This window comes from Meleagris gallopavo, chromosome 22 (genome assembly GCF_000146605.3).
Source record: "Meleagris gallopavo isolate NT-WF06-2002-E0010 breed Aviagen turkey brand Nicholas breeding stock chromosome 22, Turkey_5.1, whole genome shotgun sequence".
NCBI classification, from domain to species: domain Eukaryota; kingdom Metazoa; phylum Chordata; class Aves; order Galliformes; family Phasianidae; genus Meleagris; species Meleagris gallopavo.
Window position 1 is genome coordinate 6,924,301 of NC_015032.2, and position 17,266 is coordinate 6,941,566.

General features: G+C 42.5%; 2 protein-coding genes across 3 annotated transcripts in view; both read left to right on the forward strand.

The window, feature by feature from the left end:
• Positions 1 to 28: 28 nt before the first annotated feature.
• On the forward strand, positions 29 to 8,693 carry OGFR (opioid growth factor receptor). 2 transcript variants are annotated; one of them, XM_019622220.2, is made up of 8 exons: positions 29 to 195; positions 4,224 to 4,271; positions 4,867 to 4,929; positions 5,223 to 5,307; positions 5,695 to 5,773; positions 6,246 to 6,312; positions 6,615 to 6,763; positions 7,220 to 8,693. In XM_019622220.2, the coding sequence occupies exons 1-8, from the start codon at positions 172 to 174 to the stop codon at positions 8,583 to 8,585; spliced, it is 1,881 nt and encodes a 626-aa protein (XP_019477765.1). In that variant the 5' UTR covers positions 29 to 171; the 3' UTR covers positions 8,586 to 8,693. The 2 variants fall into 2 exon arrangements, with proteins under 2 accessions (XP_019477765.1, XP_019477766.1); XM_019622221.1 differs by lacking the exon at positions 29 to 195 and adding an exon at positions 1,275 to 1,365.
• A 135-nt stretch (positions 8,694 to 8,828) lies between these two features.
• COL9A3 (collagen type IX alpha 3 chain) overlaps positions 8,829 to 17,266 on the forward strand; it is a 35,822-nt gene continuing 27,384 nt past the window's right edge. The window contains exons 1-2 of the mRNA XM_003212026.4: positions 8,829 to 12,370; positions 13,550 to 13,618. Coding sequence (XP_003212074.1) covers positions 12,305 to 12,370; positions 13,550 to 13,618 — 135 coding nt within the window. The 5' untranslated portion in view covers positions 8,829 to 12,304. The remainder of the gene's footprint in view (positions 12,371 to 13,549; positions 13,619 to 17,266) is intronic.

Consider the following 17,266-nt stretch of genomic DNA (forward strand, 5'->3'; position numbering starts at 1 on the left):
CCTGCGTGCACCTGTCCGAGCGCCTCCTCCGGCTCCAGCCCCCGGCTCCTCGACGCGTTTCCCCTTGTCCGTGCATCTTCTGCATCTTCCTGGCCCGGCTGCTTTTCGTAGTGCCTGTATTTTGGGCCCCTTTTCCTTCCTATCCCGATTTACAGCCGGGGACTGGAGCAGATGAAGCTTAAAATAAGTCAGAAGGTTTGTATGTTCTGGCAGAGATCATTAGCACGTAGTTCTGTCCTCATCTCGATGAAGCCAATCTTATAACCTCGAGAGAAGAGGCAGTCTGAGGCCCATTTGGAAATGATGTCTTTGCGACTCAGATAGCAGCAGAGTTGTGTTGGAGCTTTAAAAACTAACTTTCAGTAGGCTGCAATGTGCAGGGTTCTCGTGTTTTCTTTGCCCTCACACCCTGTGGCGTGGCTGCTTTACCCCATAAATAACATTTTGTCTTCTGCATGGTGCAGCACGTTTTCTCCTTTTCTTATGGATGCTGTTTCGGCACAATAGCATGGTGTCTGCATCAGGTCCTTGCTTTACGTTGATGTCCTCTACAGTGTCCTTTCTCTTTCATGCCATGGAGAACCATCAGACCATTACTAAAGTGAGCTGTAAGTTTTTCTTTCCCTTTTTTTTTTTTTCTTATGGGAGATATTATATAGCAGCTCTGAAAAGATCCGTTGATGTTCTCAGAACTGCAGTTATATGCTGCAACACATTAACACTTGTCTCCATTTGTCTCCATTTTCTTACGTTGATTCAACTTTAATTTATGAGGAGCCTGTCTAATCTGAAGCTGCTATCTTTAGCACCAGTGTTCTTGTTGGAAAATGGGTGTCAGTAATTTCTTCTACAAGGTTGCTTTGCAAATGCAAAACTCTTCTTCAGCCTTTTATGGATCCAGCAGAAACACTGTTATCTCCTCCTGTTTTGGGGAAACGAAAACTGATCTTTTGCTTCTGGTTTCATTTCAGGGATGCATGCATATCCTCAGGGTGGGAACAAGCAGATAAAGCTTTCTAATATATTAGAAACTAATAAAGTTTCTACTACTAATATATTAGTATTAAACTTTAATCTTTTTTCTTCTATAAACACTAAGTGAATAAAATAACCTTATTTAAAATATATATATATATATAACTTCTATGCACCACGATATTCCAAACACCAGTGACAAAGCCACACCCCCCATACTTTGCAAACAAAATCGAAGTTTAAATAGAGCAGCTGGGCATGCACATCTTCATGGAGATGCAGTGAGGCCTTAGCTATTTACATAGATCTTTGTGAGGTCACAGTGTTTTGGGTGGAATGGAAGATCCTTGCCTGTTCCTTTATGTGGTTTGCGTTGTTTGATGGCACATGGTCAATTTTCTGCTGTTCTTGATTAGAGATCTGGTTTTGTTTACAAGTTTTAAAACCTGATAAAATCCTTTGGACTTTCAGATTGTGTTTTCTGATGTTTGTTCTTTAGATTTTTATTTTCTTAGAGCAACTTCTGGATTGTGACACCAGTAAAAGCACGGACTGGTTTTTTTGCTTTGCCTTGAGGAGGATGTTGTCTCTGGGACTTATGCCCCTGGAATACTGTTCTTCACCTTTAAAGTGGAGCTCTTCCTTCAGTGATGGATGTATTATCACCTCTGTCTTACAGTGCCTGATTCCTTTTTAAAGGGAGTGAGAATGAGCACAAAAAGAAAGTGCATCTTCTGGTTTAAGTCTGTGCAACTTGCCAAAGCCATGAGTCAGGTTCCAAAATAAGTTCCTACTTCTGCTTGTATTACACTAACTTTAATTCTTCTCCCCTCAGCCTAGATGGTATACTATATTCCTGAAGCTGCTAATGTATTTATTCAATACTGAGGTTAGAGGGTTTTTTTTATTATTTTCACTACCTTTCAAAACCTTCAAATTCTTGCTTGCATGCCACTTATTTCTCTGCAAATACCCCATATTTGTAATTAAAAATTTCTGCAGGGGTCTTTTTAACTCTTTTGCACTCCAGTGCTGTAAGCTTCTTCTAAGAGTGACCACAGAACATCTTGGGGCTTATGCTCATCTTCAGAGATTACCTCTTCATCTGCTGTAGCGCATGGGGTTTGTGCTGCATTGCTCAGAGCTTCGTAACAAGCCCTGTAGTTCTGCCATCTCCTAACTATCCCCAAATGGAAGGCTTCCATTGCTGCTCTAAGACTGTCTTCTTTCTTGTTGATAATCTCTGCGTCCTTTCAGCCCTTTCAGTTGGATTTGATCTCCAGTTTCCAGCCAAACACACAGTTGGTGTTACCCTCTCCAGCTTTGTTCTCTGCTCTCCTCATGCTCTTCATGAAACAGTGCACGTTCTGATTGATGCTTCAGCAGTGCTGGAGGTGGAATCCCACCTAAAGTTGTTTATGAGTGTTGTGAGAAATAAGGTTTGATTTTTATGTGTACAAGTATGTCTCCGTAATCTGGAAAGAAAGTGAAGGTCACATTTCTGTGTGGCTTGTACTGAAGTCTGCAGAAATCAGGGACAACACCTCCATGGGCAGAGGGCTGAGTTCTTGCTCTTTGCTTCCCCATGTTGTTTTTCCTTATGTTGTGCTCCAGCCTGCTTGCTTCCTTGACCCAGCTTCTTTCTGAAGCAGCCCGATAGCACCTTACACCACTGTGTCTGTCTCTGTATTTATGCTTATTCTTTAGCAAACCAGTCATTTTTCAGAATTAAAACTATTTTCCTGTTAATCTAGCTCTGCTAACTGTGTTAAAGGCCACTGTTTTTGATTCTGAAGTGTAAGGAACGTCTGAAATTGGTTCCTCTGTATTTGGCAGTTAAGTTCTCATTAATTCCCCATGAATCAGGATTTAATCTGTGGAGCTCAAAACTTACAGTTAAAAGCACTGATGAATCTCAGAGCTCTAAATCTTGGTCAGTGCTTACATCTTGAATGAAAGAATAATATTGATCTGCTTTGGCTGAGTAGATATCTCAATCTTACGTTTGCAGCCACATTTATTTTCCAAATATTAACTGCATAGCACAGCTTTTTGTAGTTACATGTGTTTCTAGCTGCTCTATTGGCAAGGGATGTTGCAGCAATGGGATACCAGTGCTTGGTTTCTAATCCTGTGTGCAGTATGTGGCTGTGGGAAATGTATTGCAGTGTAGACAGATATTATTTTAGGTCACATCACAGTTTATTACATTAAAAAAAAAAACAAACAAAAAAACTACACAAACCTGGAGGTTTGTGTTAATTCCTGTCACCCAAATGAATGGGGACCATAATGTGTAAATGCATATATTTAAATGTAATTTTAAAAATTCTTCATTGATCATCTCCCCACTGCTGTGCCTGCTTCTAGTTTCAAGTGCTAACGGTGGGCAGGGCAGTTGGAGGGATTACTTCATTACAAAGAGGTGTTGGGAAATCTCATCCTGCTCCTGCCTTAGTGGAATCACTTATGGCTGTTTACTGCTCGATACAAAGTGGTTTTCCTTTTTATTTTTCTCTAGGCAAAGGAAGTTAAATAGTAGCAAGTGAAGCTTTCAAATAACTTGATAGACCAATTGCTGCTTCTTTCCTCTAAGTTTCTTAGAGGGTTTATTTTGCAAGATTCTGCCTGCCTCATCCCTGTTCACAAAGGCTCAGCTCTGGTTGGCTATTGCTGAACCCTCTAGCTTCTGTGTGCTTTGCATCAGGTGGATCCTTTTATCACAAGCAATCTTGTTCGTTTTGATGGTTGTGCCTTGACGTTTGCAAGTGCTTTTCAGTCTTGTCATGGTTTGAGACAAGATGGTGTAGCACTCAGCAAAATTCAGCCTCTGCTGCTTGTGAGTTGTCACAAAAATCTCTTACCATGGGAGTGATGCACTTAATTGTAAATATACATTTTTTAAAAATGACATTGTTTGCAACTTTCACTTCCACTGTTCAGAACAAACAAGAGTGTTCTTTGTGATTTCTTTGTACGTGTTATGAGTATAATGAATCCAGCATACACCTGTAGCAAGGAGAGCCTGATACCTTGCTGTCAGGCAAATGTGGCAGCACAGAATTTATTTTCTATAGTAATTTAAAGGATTAATAAAGCCATGTTAATTCAGTTGTCACTAGGTAAATCTGTCACTTGGCAACTAATAGGGATCATGTGAATTACTGCTGTGGGTTTCTGCATTTGGTGTTACTGTATTATTTTGTTTTGTTTCAGTATGTTTCCTTCTAAACGCCTTCTCTTTGTAGGGACAAAGAAGATCCAATTCATCACCATTGTTTCAGAGGAGTTTTAAGGTAGGCTTGGCACACAGTTAGGTTACTTGGAGACATGAGCAGCAATGAAAATGATGATTATTATGAGAATAAAACAAATACCTAGTGTGACCATGTGGCTGTTGTTATCTAAAGGAGCACAATGCCAGATCAGCAGGACTGCTCTAGAATAGGAAGCAAAATGCATGCTGAATAATGTCTGGAGGAAAGAAGAGTCCTGAATTTAAATAATCTTTATGCATCTTGAATTCTACAGTTTAAAGTCTGATCTCTCTTGACTGAAGCATGTAATGATTCAGGGACAGGCAGATAGACCTTAATTTGTCCACTTAAAACTTTCTGAGTTAACAAACAAAATAAGATTTATCATTCAGGGACTTTCCAGCTAGCTCTGTAGGAAAACCTGCCTGGGATAGAAGGCAGACATCAAACACGAAGAGCCCAATAAAACTGGGAAGAAAAATCTTTTAGCTAACTCCAATAGGAACTGGCTGTTCTTGGGGTGCTGTAGACTGGTGGGCACAGGGGAACACGTGAGAAATGCTGAGTTCAGACTAGATTTTTATTTTCAGAAGACCACGTTATCCTGGGTGTCTGATCTGTGACTTTTCTCTAGATCTCAGGCAGGCGCAACTGGAATGCAGCAAGGGACTTGCAGAGATACAGGCATCGTTACCCGGTATGGACTTTGTGATAGTGCACCTGCTCTCATGGCTTTTCCTCTTTGCATGCTAAGTTTAGGAATGTGTTCTAGGTTTGAAGATGCCCTTTTATCTTTACACCGAGGCTTGTAGCTTTAAAGGATTAGTTTATGAGGTAAAGGGATAATGTTGGTGTGGGTGCATCAAAAACAAGCTGTTATTTCCCAGAGGTTTCAAGGACTTAGCCTGTGCTTCCGATGTGAGGGAAGGAGAAGTGCTGAGGTGAGTACTGCATTACTGCTGCTTGTTGATTTCTTGTTCTCATTTCCAGGGTTTGATAGAATCAGAAACTGACGAGGAAGAAGATATGTGGAACTTGAGCTTCTACAAAAATGAGATTGCTTTTATGCCCCACGGTGAGTACCTTGCTTGATGACTGCTCAGTGCAGCTCTACTGTGGCTGTTGGAGTTGGTGGAAGTGTAGCATAATCCATGTGGAACAACCATGAAAACAGAAACCAAATGGGGAAAAAAAAAAAACAAAACCAACCTCTACAATTTCCATTTTAAAATGTCTTTGTTCCTGCTGCATTTTCTTTAATTTTCCGTTCGATGGTTTGAAAAAAAAAATACATGATTCTTTTTTAATTATTCTGACTTCTCAGTATAGTTGTACAGTAGATAAACCAATGCCTGAATGTTAACCCCTGGCTATGGGTAATGAACTGTCTTGAATGACTGGCTAACTTCAGTTTTCATTTGGTTTCATTTATTCTTGCCTCAGTTTTGTATTTTCTCTTCAGGTTTGCATATTGAAGATCTGCTTGAATCTTGGTGGGACAACTATGAGGTTCTGGAAGAAAACCATTCCTACATACAGTGGTAAAATACCTGTGTGAATATTGTGCCTGTGTCAGTTGTATATGTGCTGTTGAATTCACCTTCCCACAAAGTCTAGAATTATTCTTAAGTGAAACTTGCCTAATTTTTTTTTTTTCTTCTCTGTACCTCTGGAAGCAATGCTCTGGAAATCCTGAAGACACAGGTTCCCAGTGCAGCTGTGGTAATAGGTCTTAGTAATGCTTGGTCTTCTAACATACTGCAGAAGAAAGTTTTACTGGAGTGAGGGATGGAAATATGCGAAGTGTGCTGTTATTTATCACCTTTGTGTACAATTCTTCTATGGAAGGGATTTGTCTTCTAATTAACTATTTCTGTGTTCATAGGAATATGAACTCTCCGTGAGATTCCTGTGATCTCACAATTTCTGGAATCATTTGAGTTTTAAGAAAGTGGGTTCCCTGGGTTGGATATCATCTTTGCTCATCTGGGCTGAAAACTTCTTTCTTCTTAGGCTATTTCCTTTACGTGAACATGGGATGAATTTTCGTGCGAAGCCACTCACATGTCAAGAAATTGAGGTATTTAAAGCTTATGTGCCTTTTTTTTTTTTTAATCTGAAGAATGTTAGAATTTTCTCTAAATGACTTATGTTTAAAGTGTAGGGCTTTTTTTCCCCCCTTGCTTTCTTGGGGCCCTGGTATGAACAAGTCTTGTTCAAGCATTGATTAGTAGTTGTCTGTCTTGTGTGTCTGCCAGTTGCTAGCAGCAGCAAATGAAGTGATAAGTGATATAATTAAGCTTTGTTTGGCATTCAAATCCTGCTTAGGGATGTAGGTTATGAGGGAATTGCAACTTGTACTCATTGGTTTCTCTTTTTCAGGCCTTGAAGAAGTCAGAGGAAGTTATGGAAAGGTTTATACGTGCTTATCAACTCATGTTGAGATTTTATGGAATAATTTTAGTGAACCAGGAAACTGGAGAACTCAAGAGAGCAGAGAATTGGGCTGAAAGATTTCTCAACTTGAACCGGTGAGTCTTTGTTTGTTTGTACTGCTGATCATTTACCTACAGCCGTGCACTTGTTTGAGAAGAAAAAAAAGCCAAAGTCAAGAAAATCTTCTGTGCCTGACAAATCAAGGCGTTGTTGATGCAAAGCTTACCACAGTCAGGGACAGGATATTGGGCTGCATGGTCTTGTATGCATGACCCAATATGGTGACTGTTTTCTACTGGTGGGTGATTCAGAAAGTCAAAAAGTTTCCAAGTAATTGAGTTAATTTCAATTGGAGTTAGGAAGGTACTGCTGCAGATAGTTGCTGTAAGTGCATTAGAAGTAGGACAAGCCCGTATTTCCATCTGTGTTGTGAAATAGTCTTTTACAGATCGCTCAGCAGTACACAAAACATTCTGCAGGTGCCCCAGAGGTTCATTGTGACCTCGGGATTGTAAAGGTTTCACTTAACTTTAATCATCTGTTTGTCTCAGGTTTAGCCACAACAATTTACGGATTACTCGCATCCTGAAGTGCCTGGGGGAGTTGGGATATGAACACTATCAAGTGCACTTGGTTAAGTTTTTCCTAACAGAAACTCTTGTTAATGAGACATTACCAAATGTCAAGAGAAGTGCCTTGGACTACTTCCTGTTCACCATCAGAAGCAAACGGAAGAGAAGAGAACTAGTCCACTATGCTTGGCAGCACTACAAACCTCAAGGCAGCTTTGTGTGGGGGCCCCATGACAAACTCTTGAAGTACAGACCCCGCTCCACCAAGTCGAAGTTGCACCAAAAGGCTGAAAATGAACAGAAAACTCCTGGTAAAAAGATTGATGATTCAGTGGAAGAGGGTCAGAGCCAGTCTCTGGGGGAGAAACGGAAGGCTGGAGATGCTGCCGACTTGCAAACTGAAGCAAATGAAGAGGACACGATGGAGAAGATAAGTAAATGTGTTTCAAAAGGTGGGGAGGATGAGGATGAGAAAAAAACTCCATTTGCCGAGCAGGAAAAGGATTGCAACAGTGAGGCTGAATTGCAGGATGCAACAGAGAATGACTGTGCAAAGGAGAGCAAGAAGAGAAAACTGGATGCAAATTTGGCAGACGACATAAAGAGTGGGCAGCTGAAAAGCCCTTCTGATATTGAAAGAATCTCCAGTAATCTGGAAGAATGTGCAATTGATGCAGAAATCCCCTTGGATCCACTCTTACAATCAGAACAGGACCAAGAAACACCAAAAGAAGAAAATACAAACCCCAAAGACTTAACAGTGCCAGAGGCTGGTGATGCTGCTGTAAAAAGGAGGAAAGTTGATAAAAGAACACAAAGAAATAAAACATTCAACTTGGCCATAAATCTGAACATGGCCCCACCTGCTCACAGTGCCCAGTCACATCCATCTGTTTCAAATGCTAAAACTGAAGATGAAAAAGTCGGTGAGAAAAAGGCAGCTGTGGAGGAGATGAGTGAGAAGGCTGAGGGCAGTGCAAATGGTGGGGCTCTGAACTCCTCGGCTGCCTCCGTGCTTCCCAGCACTGCTCAGACTTCTCCAGTGAGCGATGGCTTGGAGTCGAGTGCAGATCAAGTCACAGCAAAGAGTGATGAGCACCCCTGCAACACCACCCCCCTGGAAGGCAACAGTGAGGCAGGTGGGGAAGAACAGCATAAAAACACAGCAAATGCGAGTGAAAAAGAAGGTGCAAAAGCCACAGGCAGCAAACAAATTCCAGGGAGTCCTGAGCAGAGCGTTGCATCCTCTTGTGCTGAACAAGGCAGTACTGAGGTTGCAATACAAAGAACGGATAGCTCTGAGCGTGTGGCAGAGCCTGGTGAAGAGCACATAGCAACAGTGTGAGAGCAGCACGGTGAGCACTCGACCAGGCAGAGGTGTGCTGCCCTAGCTGCTGAGAGCCAACTTCTGTGAGCTGTACACTATGGAGAAAATAAACGTTGACTGGACTGATTCAGGCTCACCCCTGTCTCATTTTCACCCTTCCTCACTTTGATAAGGTCATCAGTAGTGACTTTGCTGAGAACCAGTACTTGGTTACCCTACAGAGGAAAACTTTAAATTAGTCATCTTCCTCAACAAGCTGTGTTGTCTGTTTTCCTATTTTTTATCTGATGTTCAGAATTCTCTTGGAGCAACAGGGATTTTTGCACTTTGCTTTGCTTCTGGTATGTCCCTTTTTAAAGAAGGAGAATGTTGATCAGATTCCTTGTTCGAATTAGTATTTAATAAATACATGAAGTTTAATGTAAGATAACATGATCTAATTTGCCAGAGCTTTCTATTGCCATATAAATTCTTGGTTGTTTTGGAAGGCAGCACCTTCACAGAAGATTTATTCCTGCAGAGGTGTCTCTTTCCTGGGGCATTTGCCTGAAAGAGATGAGAATATCATATAAAGAGATGAGAGATCTTGCATCGTGTCAGAGTTTTGTTGCCTCTCCTCCTGTAAGAAAACAAGTTTGAATTAAGACCAGGATAAAATGTGTAATATTGATGTGTCTCTGACCGATATTAACCTTTGTGTACAGATAATGTTCTCCATGGTGCAAAAACATCGGGCTACTTGTTTTCTTTATCCTCTGCAGTTGTGGTTTCATAGTGCTTGTTGAATTTATTGAGAATACAAATGGTCTACGGGTTTCTAAGAGAAAAAACTTCAGACTTTGCATAAAGCTGTCTGGAGCACCTCTTCCCCAGCTTTTTCCACTGTTGTCTTCCACGTAAACTTACCCACTGCTGATGCAAAGCCCTTTCTTCCTTGATTGCTAAAATGGAACAAACGTTTCTGTCACTGTGTTTTCTCTGATTTTGTTGCTACTGAAGCGACCTGAGGGGCTCTTTTCTGCTGGCCTGCTGGATGAAGCTGGATGTTTCAGCTCTAACCTGCATCCCAGTTGTGGCAGGATCATTCTACCATTAATGATCAGCTTGTCAGACTGTGAGGTCGTGCTTGAGTGCAGCATGTCTGGTTTCTGCTGGAGCTTTGTTGTGGGTCAGTTAATTGAAGCTTTAATTGGAGGGGATATGCCTGTCTGCTTCATTCATTTACAGCCATCAACAATTTACTTTCAGACCTCGCCCACTGTTCTCCTGCCTTTATGCTACTGACCTCTCTGCTAGCTGTTCTGCCTGACTTGTGTAGGGTCCAACCGAGTCTGAGGGAATGTTAAACAATTCAGCACTTCTGCTCAGAGAGATTTACAGCAGAGGATCCATTTCGTGAAGCAGAGGAAACGCTTTCACCAGCTGTTGAACAGAGAAGTCTGACATACTGTTTGCTCAGATTGTTTTACTTCTGGTGTTTCTAGGAGGTGTTTATTTCGTGTAGGTGACAGAGGCTCCCCCAACTCACCAGAGAGCAGATGCAGCAGCCTGTGCAGCGTTTGGCCTCTCTGCTTTGGCTTTTTGTTTGTTAGAAGCTTCATCTTTCAAGGAATTTGATCTGTGATTTTCCTCCCCAGGCTGCAGGCCCTGCTTCAGCACATCGTATCCTCACGTGTGGGAAGAGAAGTCTGCAAGCTTAGTATTTAATGGTGATGGTCACACATGTGCTGGAAAAAGGCTTCAATGTTTTTAAAATATTTTCTTTCTTATGAAAAGGTGGTATTAAATAGCCAATAAGAATGCACTTAGCTCTACAGATATAAAAACTTGAAGATGTTGAGTAAAAATTCTGTCATGAAAGGTTCATAAAGAATTGTTAATCATGGTTTTTTGTACAGATTTGAGTATTTTATTTAATGACATTTTCATTGTGAATATATGCTCAGCTGGAGCATCAGTCATAAATCTTGTATGGTAATGTGCAGTTTGTCTTCTGTTTAATGGGATTTGACAGTGAGCCCTAGTCTGAAGTGCTCAAAACAAAGCTTTCCCTGTTGTGTTCAGTTTAGAGTTTCGGCTGTAGGTGTTTGCAGTGAGTTCACAGGATGTATTTTCAGCACTCAGAGCTGTATGACAGTCTGTTGCATTAACGTCACCTATTAAAGCATGTATTTAATGCATACCAGTTTCCACTTACGTTTTTCATCTTTGAGGGCAGGATGTGACCATGGATCTCATCTACCAACCCATCCTGCAGCCATCTGCTGTTGCTTTGGAACCTCCCAAGTGTATGTGGTGGAAGGCTACAGTGATGCTCTGTAGAATAAACCAGGACTTCCCTTTCAAGCAGTTTCCAGTGTGCATATGGAAGCTTCAGCTGCAGGGCCTCTCCCTTTGGGACATGAGATAAAACTCTTTTTCAGAAAATGCTTTCTGAGCTAAAAAATGTCATCCTTCCCTCATCTTACTCAACAAATGCATGCCATGGCTGTTGAGAGGAGCTGGGGAAAGCTGGATTAGCTTTGCCATCAGTTGGTCTCTGTGAAGGAGAAGGTACGAGCTGTGAAGTTCCTGTGGGGTTTGAGCTGTCTAAAAAGCATTCCATTTACTTTTAAGCCGTGTGAACACAGACAGGCACACTCTCCTTTTCTGTCCCTGGCTGACTGTTTCAAAAATTCTTGTAGATGCTGGTAAATGTTTGAGCCCTCTAACTCTCTGTAAAAGCTGGTGGTGAAATATGGGCTGCTGGAGAGCTGGGCAGACATGCACTATTTGCTCATACAAACCTGGCGTAAGGATGTCAAATAGAAGTCTGGGATTAAATTTGTAAAGCCTTGGTTTTCTACTGCTCTTTTCTTGCTAACCAAATTAGCTGTTTTATTCCAGTCCTGATGAGTCCTCTGGTTTAGTCACTCCATTTCCAAGTATTGCTTTGGATGAAGTTGTCTTTAATTCACAAAGGGAAGCCTGAAGCTGTCTGCTTCATTGTGAACAGGCTGCTGTTTGGGATCACCTTTTGGGGATCAAGTTGGCAACCGCTGCACTGTTCCTTCCTTGCAAATATTTCAGAGGCAATTCTTCCTTAGTTCCTTGTAGTTCCAAGAATTTCTCCTTCTTTCTTCCTGCTTGTGTCTCTGTAATCATCTGTCCTCTGGTCAGGATTCATCACTTCCTCAAGAAATAAGCCTGGCGTTCTTTGGTTTCCCTCGAGGAAAAACAAAAAAACCAGTTGTGGCAGAGCTAACAAGCCATCTCACAAAGCAGTAAGTGCATTTCTCTGTAATTTTTGCACTCGTTACATGTATAATAATTTTTTCAAGTAGCCTCAGGCAGTGGATGACTGTCCAGCACTGAAGTGATGATGCGCTTTGAGAAATGCCTCATCTGAGACCTAGGGAACAATGTATTTCCAGCTGGAGATGCAGAATTTTCTCCTGTGTCTATAGTTCAGCTGTTCCTTATGTTTCTTCCCTGCTTGCTGGGGCTGCCCAGCAGGGCATGAATGAGAGCCTCTCTTCATGACTGCCTGCTGCTCCCCCTCCTGCTCCCACCTCCTTGCAAAGCCTTCTCTTTCCTCTGGGCTCAGCCCCTCTTGCTTCTGCTCCTGAGCTCTGCCCCTCCAGTGGGAGCTGCAGGTTTATCTGGAGGCGAGAAGTCTCATTTGTAAGCCAAGATCCAGGGGGAGAGAAACGGTTTGGCTGCCCAGGAGTAAAAAGGAGAGACAGAGCCTGGGCACGATGACTGTATTCCCCACTCTTGGGCTTCTCTTCCTTTGTCAGCTATTAGCCACAACATCAGCTCAGGTAAGAATTTTCACATTGGTTTTATGCTCAAGAAATGAGTGTGTAAGAGAAAGATATGTTGCAATGTGTGTATGTTATCACTACAGGATGAAACGTGGAAATAGCAGGTCATTAGTCTAGAGTTGATTTAAAGCATCCACTCTCCGTGCCTACCGAGGAGCTGTTTTCATACCTGCACCAGTAGGCTTTTACTTCATGTTCTTGTGTGCAGGAGCTGCTGCTTTACGCTTTCTGTGCAAGTACTGGTTTTTTTTTTTCAATTAGAGCTGCAAGAGATAAAGCCCTAAAGGAAAAGAAGAGTTGTTACAAGAGAAACAGTTTTCTTTCATAGTGAAGCAGTGAGTTGCTATGGGATCTCCTGATCTGGTTCTCCATGAGTCAGAGAATTTTATTCTTTCCCTCTGAATTTTTAAAACCTCGCATTTATGAAATAATGTATTTAATCCTTATTCACTTTGCTTGTGAAGCTATATTAAACTTCCCTGCATGGTGTTAATGTTTTTGCCTGGGGAAATAACTCCTCAGTGAGTTTTTTTGTTGTGCCAGTAAGGAATTTTTGCAGTCTGGCTTGGAAATTCAGAGCTGCCCTCATCTGCTGTGAGCAGAGCTGCTTCCACAATGAAACCTTTGTTTTGCCAATGCTAAAGCAAGTTGCTCTCTGGAGTCCTCTCAATACACAAGTCATTTATCAGACCTTTCTTTCCTTCCCCCAACCTTACACATCCAAACTCCCAGATTTTCAAATGACATCCCGCTCAGAGAAATTTTTTCCTTTTCTAATTCTGACTTCAGCAGAGTCCTTCTGTTTCCATCACAGCCATCAGGCTGGGACTGAATGCATTTTTAATGCTACACATTATCACTTATTTTCCATGGACCTCTACCCCATAAGGATCGTTTCTGCAGGCAGTGAGGAGCACAGCCTGTACAACCAAGCCCATTTGCTTCCCATCTCTCCTTCCTCATCTGTTAAAGGGGCTGGAGACCCTGAGGCTGTGCTCACTTAAAAACGTTTTCCGAAGAGCCTTGCTTCAAGCTCCAAGTTTTCCCAGGATGGTGCAGGGCCCTGTGATTTGAAATAGCTATGAAACTCAACGATTGCTTTCTTGGTTAGCTTGTGTGTTTATTCTGATGGAAAAATAATCTCTTTCTTCCTCTTCATCCCCCCGATCCTCTCAGAGAGTAGGACCACAAGGCCCTCCTGGACCCCGAGGACCCCCTGGACCATCTGGCAAGGACGGCATAGATGTGAGTGCCACATGGCAGAGGGAGGGAGGGGGTGGAGCAGAGGCAGAGCGAGCTGAGCTGAGGAGTGCTGCTGGTCCTCCTGAGCTTTTGGGCCATGCTGCAGAGGTGGATGGATGTGGAGAAGATGATCTTGTCCTGCAATAGTTAGGATGGAGTATGGAGGCACTGAGTGACCTTATTCACTGTAGGATCCATATCCTATATCAGGAGAATTCAGGATAAAGATAGCATGTGTACAAGAATTCACAGCTGTGCCTGCAGAGCTGTGTTTTTCTCTTTCGCTGTCTGGAGAGGAGGGGGAAAAAAAATGTGGGAAGCTGAATGCATGAATGCGATGTGGGTCAGTGTTACTGCATGTTGTGTAGCTCAAAGGGGTTTGTGATGCTTCAGAGCATCCACGTTCATGGAGAGCCTGAAGAAACTCGACATGGACGCTGCTCTTACGTTTTATTTCAACAGAGTCAATGTGGCATCTCCAATTTACACTGACATGTGCAAAGTCAGAATCTGGCCCACTGGTTTTCAGACATGAGTTGCTTTCAGTGGCACAAACAGCAAAAAAACCCTTTATTTCAAGGGGCAGTTCTGTAGGTGTCCTGTGTAGGTAGAATGCTGTGTACCCCAGGAGATATCAGAGCGGGAAAAAAATCTTGTCCTATTGCCTTTAATAGCTGTCTCCATAGAAATAAAACATTGCTTCTGTGACTCTGTTGGAGAAGAACTGTATTTGCTGTGTAGGTGACAGTGGGTTAGAGTATCAGATCAATGTTCAGCAGCATGGTATCAAATACAGAAGACCAGTTTCCCGTTTTGTTGCTCCTTTTGAGTAGTGCTTGTTGCAATTGGGCCTTTTAGCAGCCTTGAAAAACTCTATTTACTCCCTGCAGGTCATTTTCTTTTGGATAAGAATGTAAAGGGAAAAAAAAAGATATACGTTAGCTCCCTGGTAAGCAGTGAACAAGGAGCTTTTTTGTTTGCAGTGGTGAGCTTTCATAGAGGCTGTGTGAGCAATGCTGGTCTGAAGAGAAAACCTCATTGATTTGCAGCTATTCCCTCTGAAGCGTCCTTTCAACTAAAGGAAGCTGTTTTACTGGAAATCTCACTCTGGTTTTGTAGCACGTGAAGCTCAGAGCTGATATCTCCCTGCTGTTCTTTGTGATAAAAGGCCTAAGGGGAGGAGGGCAAAGGAAACACATTCCTTGCAGCTGCAGGGAGCCCATGGAGTCTGTGGCCTGCAGACTTTGGTGGAATAGGGACTGGTTTTGTATGCAGAAGAATTTGGGAGGGACAAAGCCCTTCAGACTTCAGGTTGTAATCAACTTCTAGGTGACAGCCTTTGGAAGGAAACAAATCCCTGTGACCCTGCTGTTCTGCTCCTTTCTACAGCATATTTTACACCTTATTCAGGAGCTTCATCAGCATTGCTTCTGATGGTTGTTGGAAATAGGAACCTGGTGAAACACTTATAGAGTGAATCTACACCTTTTTATCCACTGCTAAAAGCTTCAGAAAGTTGCAAGTGGGACAGGACTAACATCTAATTATTGTGAAGAACTTAGTCCTAGTAAATCAAACCGCTGAGTACAGTGTTTGAAGCAACAAGTCTTGCAGTCCCACCTTCAGACGTGGAATTCTGCCTTCGTGGGAGCAGTCTGCCATTCGAACAGGCACAAACTACAGCCCTCATTCAGATGCAGGTTGAGTCAGGTGCCCTGTTAACATGAGGTGAAGCCAGCTGTTCAGAGATAGCTTCTGTCGTTCAATTAGGCAGTCAGACCTTTAAAGAACTGCACAAAAGAGACTTGTAGCTGTGGCTGGTGTTGAGGATGCTCATGCAGTGTTCCAGTTGAAGGGCTGCTGTTTTTCTGGCAGTACCCTCCAAAAAGTTATGCCATATAAAATGCGGCAATGGATGGAGCCTGAGTAGTATTGTCAATTCTGTAAGGAATGAAGGCACTTCATTGTTTTTCTGTAATGGTGCAGCTTTTTTTAAAGCACAGTCAGAACTCTTCTGGCCCTGTCTATGCAAGTTGTCTGAATTCTGTAGGCCACTCCAGCTGGATCAGCTTCACAGATGGCTTTGGAAGGATGCTGTGTGGGAAGAGTTGCTTTGAGATTGATGAGTGATGCCAAAGTGCTCGGTGGTTCCGTACCATAGGCCCTAAGCCATGAGTGGTGCTCAAAATGCAACTGTGTTAGTCAGAATATCTTGGAATAAGCCCCGTACGTACAATTTCTAGAAGCTGCTGCTGTTGTTCCTTCCTTTCATTGAGAGCTGCAGTATTCAGTTCCTCTGAAATCTTTATAATTACAGCCTTTAACGTGCTTCACATTTCATACATAGCACCAAACAAAATCTCCCTCCCAGGAATAGGAACAGCATGTTGTGATCAAAAGAATTAGTGCCAAGTTCCTGTGAATTATTTCTAGGAATGTAATTCCCCAAATTGCTAATAAGCAATTGTTGCTGTTCAAAAATCAAGCTCTGTTTTTTTTTTTTTCCTCCCACTTTTCATCTCATGGCTTGACTTTAATGCAGGCTTGCTAAGAAAGAGTAAACTGACTTCCTTCTCATGAAGCACCCAGGGGAGCACTTCCTTTTGCTGACAACCTTTGCCTCTAATTCCCAGTGATCTGGCATTAAGGGCATAAACACTTATTAGGCCTTTGATTCATCTGACTGAAGTTCTGGAGCTCCTGCAGAGTCCCTCAGGGGTCCTTGATGGCAGGATCAAGGTCTAAGATGGTCCCAAACAGCATTTACTAATGCTGTGACCTCGCTGTATGGAATGCCGTCACAGGAGTGAGGGGGAAAAAAATGTGCAAAGGGTTGGAAATGCAGTGTGGTGAAGGAGGGATGCTGCCTTTCCAAGCCATTCATTGCAGAAGAACTGCTCCTTTCATTCCTTTGGCAAGGGACCTTCCCCACCTATGATCACGATAACTATTTATGGAAAGTCTGTGGGTAATGAACAGCAAAAGGGTTTCTTCATCAAGCCAGAGCACAATGCCACCTCTGTGTAATGTCCCTCTGGTCTGAGCATTGATCAGCCACCAGCACAGTGCGTAAATCCATGGCTGAGCAAATCAAAGCCAGTCTATGGGACAGCCCAGGGACTTCACCGCTGCCGACGCAGTAAATGCAGAACTGTGCTATAAATTGCACACCTTTGTTTACTGCTAATAACCCCTAATTATCAGACTAATGGCAAGGATGGGTTATTTCTAACCTTGCTCAGTTAGCAAGCAGTCTTTTTCCATACAGATTTTTCTCTTCCAGGATATCAACATGCCCCGTGCCCCCTCCTCACCCACAAGAAATGAGCTGCTCACACTATTAAAGTACTTACCCTGAAGCCAGGAGTAGAGGTCCTCATCCAGGGACCTAAACTGGGACGTGGAGGAGCAAAACGATTTGCCTCCAGACAAAACGAGGAACTGAGCTGAGACTGTCAAGTTTCAGCAAGCTCCTGTCTTTTGCAGACAATTGTTTTTTTACAGGGACTGACAATAAAACACAAATATCTTGTTGTCTGGGATCTGTGTGAGCTGCTGAACGGCATTATGGATGGCTGAGCTGAAAGGAGCAATTCAGAGGCTTTTTAAATATTGTCTTCCAGGCAATAATTCAGTTTCCATTAGGTTCAG